The 13,093-nt window shown below is 34.9% G+C and overlaps 1 protein-coding gene across 6 annotated transcripts in view; it reads left to right on the forward strand.

The window, feature by feature from the left end:
- LOC134531007 (sodium/potassium-transporting ATPase subunit alpha) overlaps positions 1–13,093 on the forward strand; it is a 349,143-nt gene that overhangs the window by 245,042 nt on the left and 91,008 nt on the right. For all 6 annotated transcript variants that reach the window (XM_063366437.1, XM_063366436.1, XM_063366441.1 and 3 more), the window contains 2 exons: positions 4,170–4,298; positions 7,576–7,779. In XM_063366437.1, coding sequence (XP_063222507.1) covers positions 4,170–4,298; positions 7,576–7,779 — 333 coding nt within the window. The remainder of the gene's footprint in view (positions 1–4,169; positions 4,299–7,575; positions 7,780–13,093) is intronic.

Genomic DNA, 13,093 nt, shown 5'->3' on the forward strand with positions numbered 1-13,093 from the left:
AATCAAGCATAATAAAATATATTGGGTACCAATAATAAACATATAAAAACTACCTTTACCATTTTGCGAAATGTAACTCGATAAAAGGGGGGGGGGGGTTTGTGGTAAGAATGGTAGGTAATTTTTTTTAAAAGGAAATAAATAATTCCAATTCAATTAGAACTAGAAGTAAGAAACTAAGAAAAAAAACTTGCATCTCGAGTTACATAGTGTGTGTATATGATTTTATTTTTTAAAGTTAGTCTCTGAAGGGAGTGAAAAGGAAATAAGTTGTAGTTTATTGTAAAAACATTGCATATCCAGAACTAATTAAGCAAGACGTAAATAATTCTGTAAAAATAATAAACTACAAATCATTATTTTACTACTTTGCAAGATTCCATCCCTAAGGAGTGCTAAAGGATTAAGTTTGGTTTAAAGATGAAAATGCATACTTTTTATTCTTATCTACTGGATTTAAGGGTAAGAAATTAAGAATGAACCACAAATATATAGAGTTACAAATTATATGTTTTTTTATTGTTATTTTTTTTTCTTCCATTTTACGGATTTCTACCTTTAATGGTGTGAAAAGTAAGTTTTGTTTATCATTAAAATACATATCTTCATAGCAATTAAAGCTGGATACAAGAAATTGGGCACGAATAACTCAAACAATTAATTACGTAGGTTGCTTTTACCATTTTTGAATATTTGATCTTAAAGGCAGTGAAACGGGGGCATGTTAGTTTTATATTAATAAATCACATAGCCAAGTAAATTATAATGGAGGTAAGAAATGAGATAGAATAACGTAGATTATTATGATTTATTAGCATTTTTTTTTTACCTTTACAACTGTCCCATATTCACCTGCAAAAAAGATAAAAATATCTGTCAATTTTTTTTTCTTATAAAATTCGTATCTCTGAAGCTAGTCAAGCGGGATGTAGGTTTTGCGGTTTGATTTATAAACATGTGAAATCTACCAACTTTTTTTCACTATGTGTTGGAAGTTCTACTTCTTAAGGAGTAAAATATTGTAAATATGGGTTTGACATTAAAAAAAATATTCTGATCAAATCAAACTTAATTTAAGATATTGGACATTATTAGTAAATAGACCTTAAGCAATGTTCTCTGAAATACCTTAAGTTGTAACAGGGGTTAATATTATTTTAAAAAAAATTATGGTATTCATTAAGTCAGTATTGCTAAGATATATTTAAATTCAATATAATTGTAAGTTTATTATTATTATTATTATTATTATTATTATTATTATTGAGTTTACTTCTGCAGTAAAAAAAGGAATCAGTGTAGTTTTATTTGGTTAACGGATATTGCAGTATTTACTTGGTTCTGAATTTCTTATTTAGGCATCCCTTTGGGGAAAGAGGATAGGGAAAAAAATTTGGGAATATTTTAAAAGTAATACTAAGCACATCTATACTCACATTTCAAATAATGATGCGATTGTAACAAATATCGTAAAATAAGGGAGGTATTTGTAATAAGGTGTAATTATTATTTATTCTAGGCAAATCTTTAACTATAATTAATGAAAGGTTTAGTGTGAACGATAGCATAAAGTAAACGAAAATGAAATAGGTGCGTGTTTAGCAAATTTTGAAATTTTTTACCTCTTGAAACGAAAAGGAGGTAAGTTTGATTTAATCAAGGTAAAATATATCCTAGAATACACTTAAACACAATCAGATACTTAATATATACTAAACATTTAAAAGGCTTACGCATAACCACTTAAAAAAAAATTATAAATGGTTTTGTTTTGAATTAAATCTTTTATGGACCTGATAATTTACTGTCTCTCATTTCTTTAGTAAAAATGTTTGGAATTAGTAATCACATACTTTTCTTTCAGTAGTTAAATATTAGCAATACCCTGAGATTGCTCGAATGAAGCGGCTAGTTATAGAGACATTATTTGAGATAGAACATTGACCGTCGAAATTATGTTTAATTGAACTGAGTTCTACAACCACCGAAAATTTGGTTACTGTAGAAAATTTATTTAATTGAAATAATTAGGGGTGTCACCTTTATTTTCCATATATTTTTATGGCTTGTTACTACCCCTAATTATTTCAATGAATTAATTTTCTTATTGGGACCAAATTCGGGTTGGTTGTACAACTCAATTCAGTGAAACACAAACCATACACTCATGGTTCCATCTCACATATTTTATTATTTACAATAAAAATGTTGTTAATCTTTAACTTCAAAGCCATATGCCAAGTTTAGGGCCATAAGTCGAATGTATGTTTTGAAATTATTTTGTCGTGATGAACCTGAAGGCGAAGTTTGTAGGTCGAATTTAGACTCATTCTGTAAATATGTAGGTTAAATAATCTTCCTTAAAAACAAAGTGAAAAATTGTTAGGTGGGTTTTGTCCTTACAGGGTGGATTGCTATTGGAAGTACTGTTCTATCACAAAGGGACGTCGAAATCGGTGACCTAAAGTTCGCATCTATCCTTGTAAGATTAAATCATTTGTTTCCAGTTTATTACATGTGTTACCTCGCGTAAGGAAGGCGAGTTGGAAAAAGAAAATTTAACACTGGATGTTTCTCAATAGCATGCCCTTTTGTAATTATTATTTACTACCCATTTTAAAGTCGTAAATTTATATCCCACAATGTGGTGCAGCCTATTAGTTTGACAGTATGTATGTACAAATAATAAACTATTCGATTATCATCAAATAATTAATTGATGAATTGAATTTTTTTTCTTACTGAATTTTGCACCGCCAACCTAGGACTCGTTGCCTTATACTTTTTTCTAAAGGAGATTTGCAAGCTGTTTTGTGGGTTACATTGTCTGTCAAAATTGAGGGGACTTAAATTAGAGGCAATTTATTCTGGCTGGTGCTGGTGAGATTCATGTCTCTCTGCTGCTTTTATATTTTATATATCTGAATTTTCATTCCAATAAATATTTGGGGAAACGCTTGTTTCAAGGCATTTTTACTCTTTTCTAAATATTAATATTTAAGGCTTTTTTTATTATAAATTTCCTGTTAGAATTTTAGGAAGTTAACATTGAATCTTAAATATAAGGCTATTATTTGAGATGTACGCACTGGCTGTTAAGACCAACGAACTTGTGGCATTAGGTCACAACACAGTGAAAATTTTGATCCTTTTATGCGTGTCCCATGCTATGAGACTATGCTCTGCATTTTTCAATTTAAATAAAATAACCTCCAGATTTTCACTCCTCGCTGTCGGATGGGTGTGGAAGTGCGGAGTCGGTTGGACGTGATGCTGCTCATTAGGCCTGCTTCAGAGATGCAGGAAGTACAGACACAGTACAGTACAAAGTCATTTTCTGTGCGTGGAGCCAAGAGACGAAAGCTCAGCGCATTCCGCGTACCAATGTGGCCTCCATTTGTTTGTATCTCTATCGGCTGTTACTGCCTACAAGTTTAGCGGAGTAATGAATATTGGAACCGCATAAGAGAAGTATGAAAATTTTAACTCTGGTGTGTTCTTATGCCGCATGATCGTTGGTCTTAACAGCCAGTGCCTACGTCTCAAATAATAGATTTATTTTTAATATTCTTAAATGTTAACTTTCTAAAAATCCAACAAGAAATTTATAAACAAGCCTTAAATAGTAATATATAGAAAAGAGTGAAAATGCTTATTTGAAAGAAAATAGCGATACAAAATTTTAAAGCAACACGGACCTCACCAGCGTCAGCCAGAACAAAAATAAATTGCCTCTAATTTAAGTTCCATTGATTTTGACAGACAATGCGACCGTGGCAGCATAAACCACAATGGAGAGTTAAAATAGGCAAGAACGGCCAATGAAAGTTAGTAAAGAAAAGACTGACGTATTTTTTTGAAAATAACAGAAAAGCTGCTTCGTTCATGACGTCCCCGGCCAGGCAGACCACCATGCAGGCCACGATGAAGGTGTCTGGTCCAGAAGGAGCTGCAAGCTGTCGAGCTGGAGCCTGGAACGGGCTGGCTGTCTGTCGCGGGAGACATGTCATTTACGTCGGTGTGGTGACACCTTCTGGTGGACAGTCACTTTGGATGACTAGTGCTCCATCTGTACACCTCCCTAATCTCTGGCATACACTCCTCTGCACTACTCACGACTGCTGTGGGCAATTTCTAACATGGGTTTTTGGGTTGCTTTCGTTTTCCAGTCTCGAAGAAAAGAGAAGGCGCAGCGGAAGGCGGACAACTTGGACGACCTGAAGCAGGAGCTGGACATAGACTTCCACAAGATCACGCCTGAGGAGCTCTACCAGCGGTTCAGCACCGACCCCGAACGCGTGAGTCTCTAGTTTCTCTCCGTGAATCACAACTAGCCCGTGCCAAAAATAAAGATATCGAGCTTCTAAGCTGTGGCCTACCATGGTAAAATCCTTCTTCTGTCCAACTCTCTTCCAGATTATTCTATAGCCCTGCGTGCATCCTGATTTCTTATCTGTGCAGGTTTAATCTGGCTAGTCTAGCAAAATGAAGTTAAGACAGGAAAGTTGGTCATGGCACCGGTCACCAATCAACACACAAAGGACACAGTGCATGCTATGCTTTCCTGCATAGTTCAAAAACCCGCTCGGATGCTTAGGCCTGATCCATCCCAAAAATGTCTTGGCTTTAATTTAAGCTGACGTTAGGAAAGATATGAATGAATCTCGTCGGCACTGAAGTCATTAGATACGATGGAGTGATGGGATGAAAATGGAGTATCGACTGCGTGAATCGGTTGGGAAACAGAGTAGTGCCTAAGAAATTCCACCTGCTCGTGGCAATGTCCACCACATTTCCCATTTGCAAACAGGTAGTCGAACCCAGATTGTCCGGTGGAAAGCGATTGTGACCACTCACCACCGTAGTCCCTGGGGGAAAAATTTTTGCTGTGATCATGTGGGGTAAGTATTTTTGGAATCATGAGAAGTTGGTCTGTCGCCCTTTTTAATATTGCCAACATACCTGATAGGTTTGGTTATTACTTCAGTGTTGAATATGTAATGGTTATAAATGTTTAGGATATAGGCAAAGAAAGACCTCGATGAGTGAATTTTTGGATGTAGATATTTTTAGACGTAGAATGAATGCATAATGTTCAATAGAGTTTCAAGAGGAGAAATGTACACATGATGTCCCAGACATGTTTAAAAAGAGAAGTCATTTTTAGATGTTTTGAGGTGGTACAGTAACGAGATGCTGGGCTTGCATTTCGAAGTACCAGAGTTGAATCACGGTGGAGCCACACTGTTTTGTTTTCCTACTGTTTCCTGAAATCACTCAATGCAAATACTGAAATAGTGCCTTACCATTGGTCGTAAAGGATTCCTTCCTCAGTATCCCATATTTATGTTCTGTGTTTACGTTATTTAATGACATGACCGGGCTGTGGTGGCTTTGTGACTCAATAGAAATAATATTTATACAACCACTTTTTTTTTGGTTCTACAGATAACTGCTGCAAATATTCTTACAGCCTAATTCTCACAAAAAAAAAAAAAGTAATTTTTAAAATAGGGGTGATGGTTATGATGCCAATCTCAGACAAGACCAATTATGAATGTTATTAAAGAGTTGAAGAATACATATTCAATAGAAAAAAATGTTGAATATATTTGTCTACAAGGTTGTAGGCAACTTTATTTTCTTCTTAGCTATGTACACCCACAGAAGGTGTGCTACATACTGTAACTTCGTACAGTGCCATCCTGTTTGAGGATCAGGAAATACAACCACCAAGCATGCATTTAACTAAGCAACATAAAATTTATTTCTGATTAAAGACATGAGTTTTTATTAAGATCTAGAAAGAATTATCCAAACTGCCAAAAATTCCTTATATCTGTGTTTATATATATGCAGAACAACTAGAGGATGCCCGGGGCATAAATAAGGAGGGGGGGGGGGAGTGTGAGTGTATCTCCGCCCTCCCCCCCCATATCCTAAAAAATCTTTTCACTCCCACCAACTAAAGTAAATAAATTTGAAAGCAAACAGCAAACAAAATAAAATTCGGCATGCATTCCTAGAGGAGGCAAAAATGCCAATGAACATAGGTCTATAAGTGCTTGAGTTTATCGATAGAACTGCTACCACTGACAAGTAGAGCCACTGAAAGCAGTGGCGTAGCGTGCCATCTCGGCGCCTGGGGCGGGAAACCCATTTTGCCGCCCCCATTCTATAGGTGCTTAATTAAAATTAAATTTCACATGCAATGAGGTACCTTTTATTGAAGTTAAAATAGGATGAGCGGTTTTACAAGCGGATTCTACGGGCCTTATGAGCAGCGAAGTCAGAAATAACTTTGTCAAAATCAATATTAGCAGCCAATTCTTGTTCAATCGACAATATAGTCAAATTTGATAGTCTAGCGGAGTTATGTTCTTATATATTTTTAATGCCTTTTTGGTAATTATATTTAATTTTCGGAGCTCCGAAGTATATGATCAAATTATAATTTTTCGGGGGAATTGTTAAAGTATTTTTTTAGTATTATTATATAGCTATTTTTTATAAGTAGTAATAGGGTATGTATTTATTGATGGATGCACCGATTTGTGATGAAACGATTTTATGATATATATATATATATATATATATATATATATATATATATATATATATATATATATATATATATATATTAAATGTTGTCATATAAATTTTGCGTCTTTTTAACTTGCTGCCTCCTCTCACTGTTCGCAACCTTATTAGTATTTTTTAAGCCGCTATTAGTTTGGGTTTTAATATTTTTTTGGGTTTACCTGCGCTCGCGGTACGGGGCAATATATGAGTTTTACTGTGTCCCGGTTTGCGGAAGTTGTTTGGTTTGCCCTGGGTTAAGGTCAAACTTTACAGTACAATGCGTAGTACTAAGTTCAATGAGTGCGAAAGAGAGGCATCGACACGGGCTGACGCGTGAAACAAAAGATTTTGTATGAGTAATGAACATAATAAGGAGTGCCGCTCAACTCGACTCGCGCTGTTGCGATGTTGCCGTTCCTATGTAAACAAACAAACGTTATAAAGAGCTCTGTCAGTGATTTCGCAGTTTTTCTTTTAAATAAATATTAAAAAATAGTTGGTGCGCAAAATTTGAGATAAAAATGAAACATTATAGTGTGTCTGACACATGTAATGAATGAATCATAGATCAGATCTCAACCCGCTTCACCGGCGACCCGCCCCCGCGGGCTGCCGCCCGGGGCGGGCCGCCCCCTCCGCCCCACCCACGCTACGCCACTGACTGAAAGCCAGTTCATTGGAATATAATTTTGGATATTGTGTGCCCATTGTACGTCACCTTATGTGTGGTTAGTTGTCTTGTCTGGCACGTATTGCTTGCCACATAATAGATATTACCTACTGTGTTTCACAGCAACTACCCTAGCTGTAAACCGAATTATTTTCTGACCAATGTTCATCAACATTTCTTCCTCCTTTACTTGCCCTGCATATGAACCCAAAGTTTAGGCATGTATTTTAGGTACAATCTTTATATTGATTTAATAAAGTATGTACAGTTCTGCCAAAATGAGTTCTGTGTTAGTTTCAGCTGACATGGTTATTCTTGTGCAGGGTTTGACGCACGCCAAAGCGAAAGAGAACTTGGAGCGCGATGGTCCGAACGCACTCACGCCACCCAAGCAGACACCGGAATGGGTCAAGTTCTGCAAGAACTTGTTCGGGGGCTTCGCAATGCTGCTGTGGATCGGCGCCGTGCTGTGCTTCATCGCGTACTCCATCCAAGCGAGCACGGAAGACGAGCCCGCAGACGATAACGTGAGCATCGTCGTCCCGTACGAGTGCCTTGGTTACACACCATCAGGCATTCACCAGAATATTCTTTAGGCAAATGCCAGCTTGTCTGGTTGTGACTGGAGGTAGAAAAAACTATAGATTTTTACAGCAATATTGAAATGGAACATTGTAAAAGTGAACATAATATTTTTATGTTGTGGCAGTGTTGCAGAAATGTTTCACAATATTACTGGAATGCATCAGATTTTGATGTGTATATAGTTGAAATATATGGGTAAGCGTAGAACGAGTATCCGTGCATACAATGAAATGTGTTTAACCTGCCAAGTTCATGTTTAAATCTTCCGTACAGGACTGTGCAAGCTGGCCTATGTTCTGATTAAATAACATTTTTTTTTTTATCATAAAAATGTGTTTTGGGAAATGGAAATTGAGGGCCCATGGTGGTTGAGAGGAAGGATAACTCGCCTCCCACAGAAGTATTTTGGGTGTGAACCCGTATTTTTCATTAACGGGCGTGGCAGTGAATCGGTGAATCCCCCTTCTGCCCCTGCCTGTTATTCCATTATCTCACAGTTTTACCTCCTTGTAGGGTCAGCTCCAGGATTAATTTTTGGGTAGGCTCGAACGGTACCACAGGGGCGTATGCACAGTTATGGGAGTCCAGTCTCTACTGGATGGGGGGGAAGATGGGGGTGGCCCCAATATCAGAGGGTGATCCGGGGAATTTTAAAAATTCAAATGCAAAATGGTAAGTTTTGGGGCTTTCTTAGGGTAATTTATTTCTCTCTGAAGTCCAATATGTATAATATATTAATCATAAAATTTATTAAACATATGATTGTATGTCAACAAAATACACTTAAATACCTTTATATGTATCACAAAATTAATTGTATGTATGGTGAATATTACAACACAACTCGTACGTTAGTTTTAAATGTTACAAATATGCAGGTGAATGTATAGTTTCATTTCATTGCCAACTGCCCTCTTCAAAATAATCTAAACGTTTAATATGAAGTGTGTATTTTTATAAAAAGTCTTATTTCCAATTTTCATTTTTTTAAATGTTGGGTAGGCCCGGGCCTACCCGACCTACCCGCAGGAACCTCCCCTGCCTCCTCGTCTGCCTCTAATAACATTGCCTTCAACCAGACGTTAGACCCTAATGAATTCATTTATTCTAGCTTGAAATCATTTCGCCAAATTGGGCAGAGCTTTTGGTGAAACACCACCATATAAAAATAGCTTAACGTTTGGTCCTATCATCTTTGATTGTTTTAAATATTAAGGTCATGATTCAATTTATGAGGATGATCTGTCTCACTCTGCACTCTTCCTGTGGCACACTCTTGACTTACTTGTGAACTATTTCAGACATTAACTCTTAGCTGTGCCCTACGTAAACTACATGTGTGCAAACAATAACCTAACTCTGGCTGATCAGTGTAAAAGTTGTCTTTCAGATCTCCAAAATGTATTTACACTATGGTATTTCTTGCCCAATTATTCGTATAAATTTATATTGTAGGGTAATACAAATTTTAAATATTATAAAATGCCATTTCATATTATCAGTTACGTATTTCACGTTAAGATAGCGATCTGTCTATTTTATTATAGTTTTTTTATTACATACCTTTTTATAACAAACCTAAACCTCATTATAACCTAAAAGTTTGTTTACAGTTCAAAAATCAAGATGGTTGTTAAAAAGTGGGCAAGCGTGTGCAATGATTGAACAGTTTCATTGACGCTGTGACGTCAAGAGTATGTGATAAGGAGTGATTGTGTGCTATCTGTGGGAATTACGACATGGCCTAAAGCCACTTTGCAATACAGCTGCAGTATTACATGTTACGGTTTGACAGGGCTTACAACCTAACATTTCACTTTAAGTCGGTGTTCGTGGCTCAGTGTAACCGTTACGACATTTCTAGTTACCCGCAAATAATATAGAAACCATTTTATCCTGGTTGTTGCAGCTGGAGCACATTAGTAAATATTTAACTGTAACCAAATGTAATAGCTTGGGAAAATAATATTTGTGCCTGACCAAGCCAAAATTTTGGCTATATAAAAAAAAAATACTCAAAATTAAAAGTATTTTAAAAAAAATTTAACTTCAATGATAACTAATTTTGGGAATAGCAATTTAAGTAACCCTTCACTCCTATTATTGATTTTTCTCTTTGTTCTGTCATTAAAGTGTAGTTGTTAAAGCATTAAAATCAATGAAATGGGAATTTCTTATTTGTTTTGTTTAACAAAAATGGCGTAGATGGAATTTTCATTATTAATGAATGCCACAGTGGTTTAGTGGTCAGATCACTTATTGCACAGCAGTGTGAATTGTGTTCAATTTTTTTGTTTTCACTTTTAGGAAAAAGTGGTGGAGTTTCCATTGGCCATTGAATTTTTCTCAGGGTACTCCATTTCCATACCTACATGATGGAGGGGAAGGGCAGTGTGGTAATCAGTTCAGTAAATGCACAGCCTAGCTGACTATCAACAGTGCCACAAATAATTCCATGCTGATACAAACTAAGTAAAAATTAAATTCAACACTGCGTCAAATAGACACTTTTTTTAATTTATATTTCCTTTGGTGTAATACTTTTAAATGTTATGTGGCATTGGTTTGTTAGTAACAGTCTAATGTATTACTATGCTAAGTAAATAAAATTAATTTATAAGTGTTTTTTTTTTTTTGCAATGATGATTGAAAAAGCAAATCCAAAGTTATTTTACATTAATGTGCACATTAAAATAATTAACTTGAAATTCATTGAAGAAAAATTACTATTGCTATCATTAACTGCAAAATATATATTCTGCAGTAAAATTGTTTAGTTACTATTTGAAATTTATATGAGGTAGGTACAGGTGTATTAACATAAACAGCTTCAAAAAATGTTGTAATTTCACCATTCTTGTTTTATCAAGTAGTAACTTTATTTAAATTCGCGACGAATGTTCACATCTTGAAGCTAGGTAAGAAAAATATGTTTAGGACAAATTTTATTTTGTACACAATGAATTAGCTGTTTTTAGATACAGTAACAAGCACAAACACTCAGAAATACCTGCAAGTTTGTTACCTTCTCAACACAGCTTTGTTTAATGTGTGGTCTTGCACACTATGTTGGATATTTCACTTTCTTTCTTCTTTTTTTTGTGTTAGGCCTATTTAAGTGTTATTTCTGAAAAAAATAAATATATAACAATAGCTCTTCTGTGTTTATTTTTAGTCACCATATAGCTTCAAGTAATATTAAATAATAAAAAAATTACATGGTTTTTCATTATTATAATCACTTTGTATGGCATTTTATAGCTATCAAATAACATTTGCTAAATATCTCTTTGACAAAATTCGGGAGTAAACATAAATGCAATAGAGTAATCATAATAAATTTACAGGAAAAGCTTTTGAGTAATAGTAAAAACAAAAAATAAATCTAAAAAAAAAAAGGAGAAACCAATTTGTTGGTTAAGACCTATCCTTAGCTACTTTGTGCTTGTTTTAAGGTAAAGCATAGTCTTTTTCAGGTCATTTGCATTGGCGGCAATTCTCAATCCAATTTTAAATGGTTCAAATGTTGTTTCACTAGATATATCAGTTTTTACATTTGTAAGAGTCAGCATAATGGTCTCTCGGTGATCCGGCAGATATCAGATCAGAGCACTGCCAGATTGAATAATGAAGCATTTGAACTGCAGAAGCTATGTTTTATTTTATACATAAATGTATGTAATACTTAGAGATGGTGATTTATAGCATTAAAAATAATAACATTTAGCATTTTGAATTTGAAATTTAGCATTTTGTAGCATTTTTAAAAACAAGAATTAGCCAATTCTCTCATTTTACATTACTGAAGAAAAGTATATTTTTAAAAAGCATTAAATAATACTCATATTAATTATTAACAACCACAGAAATAAAGATCTAGCACAACTACAAAGATAGCCAAACTTGGCAGGTTCCAAACAACTTTTTAGCATTTATGAGTGCAATAAATTGAATACTTAAAATTACAATAAATATTTTTTAGTCGTGTTCATGGCCATAGTTGATGTAGAGTGCACAAATAATGTTATTGAAACTAGTTTTTGTAATATTTTTTTTCGTTTTTTTCTGTTTTCGCCTTCTTTTGGTTTTCGATCATGCCAGAAACCGTTGCTTGTCGTTTTACTGACTTTTTTCCTTCATCCGATTTCTCGGTGAATCTTTTTTTTTGCAGCCTGATGTCTCTCAGATTTAATGTGCTTTTCAAGTTCATCTTTTTTTTTCCACTCCAGATGGCGATTACATAAATTGCACATTAAAATATTTGTATCACTTTCGTAGAACTGTTCACTTTTGTATTCATTTATGTGATCGCGAATGGAAATTACATTTCGTCCCATTTTTACCACAAGAAATAACAGTATACAACACATTCACGAGTATGCACGTATTTGTAAACATACCACCTTCCACAGACTACACAAGAACGCGTCTTACACGTGAAACACAGCCAGAAAATGGGACTTACAATTGTTAGCGCGGCGAAGCAGAGATGTCGCAATATGGTGGCCTAAAAACGTGTACTCTGCAAGATGACGGACAATCTTCCAGCTAGTTGTTCTTTGCTTTGTTTACAATCGCGAGGCACGGATGGCCATTCTTCATTCAATATTTACGAACAATAGTTGTTGTGAATGACGTGACAATAAGATACTTGTGCTGAATACGCCATAAAATGATGGTTTCTTTTGATACTGAACTGAAATGAAATACAATCTGTAAATAAATTGTGTAGAGTGAAGACGAATCTACGTTTTTTACCTTGATTTCGCATTTATCTCGGAATAGTCTAGATTTCGCATTTTATAGCGGAAAAAATATAATTTAGCATATTTTCGCATCTAGTTTGTGAAAACGAAAAATCACCATCCCTAGTAATACTGTATTATACACTACATTAGTACATACTTGCAAATGAAGTGTAACATAAATTAAAACTACAACAAAGAAAAAATTAAATTTACAATACAGTACTACTGTAGTTGTGTATCAATAGTCTAAATTATTCCATTGACGTGGAATGCATAAAATAACTTTCTATTTTCATCTGTCTTTTTCACTTTGAATGACATTTTGAACACTTGTTCTTGAAATTGCTTTAATACTAGAATGTCACTTGCAAGGACACCATTTTCTTTTGCCCAGGTAATGGATGTAGCAAAGGAATCGGTGGCAGTATCATGAGGTATTGTTTGACCAGCTGGTGTCACTTGCTCTCCGCACTCTTTTCTTGATCCTCTTCTATTTTGGTCACCGCCT

The sequence above is a fragment of the Bacillus rossius genome, chromosome 3, assembly GCF_032445375.1.
Source record: "Bacillus rossius redtenbacheri isolate Brsri chromosome 3, Brsri_v3, whole genome shotgun sequence".
In the NCBI taxonomy this organism is placed as follows: Eukaryota; Metazoa; Arthropoda; class Insecta; order Phasmatodea; family Bacillidae; genus Bacillus; species Bacillus rossius.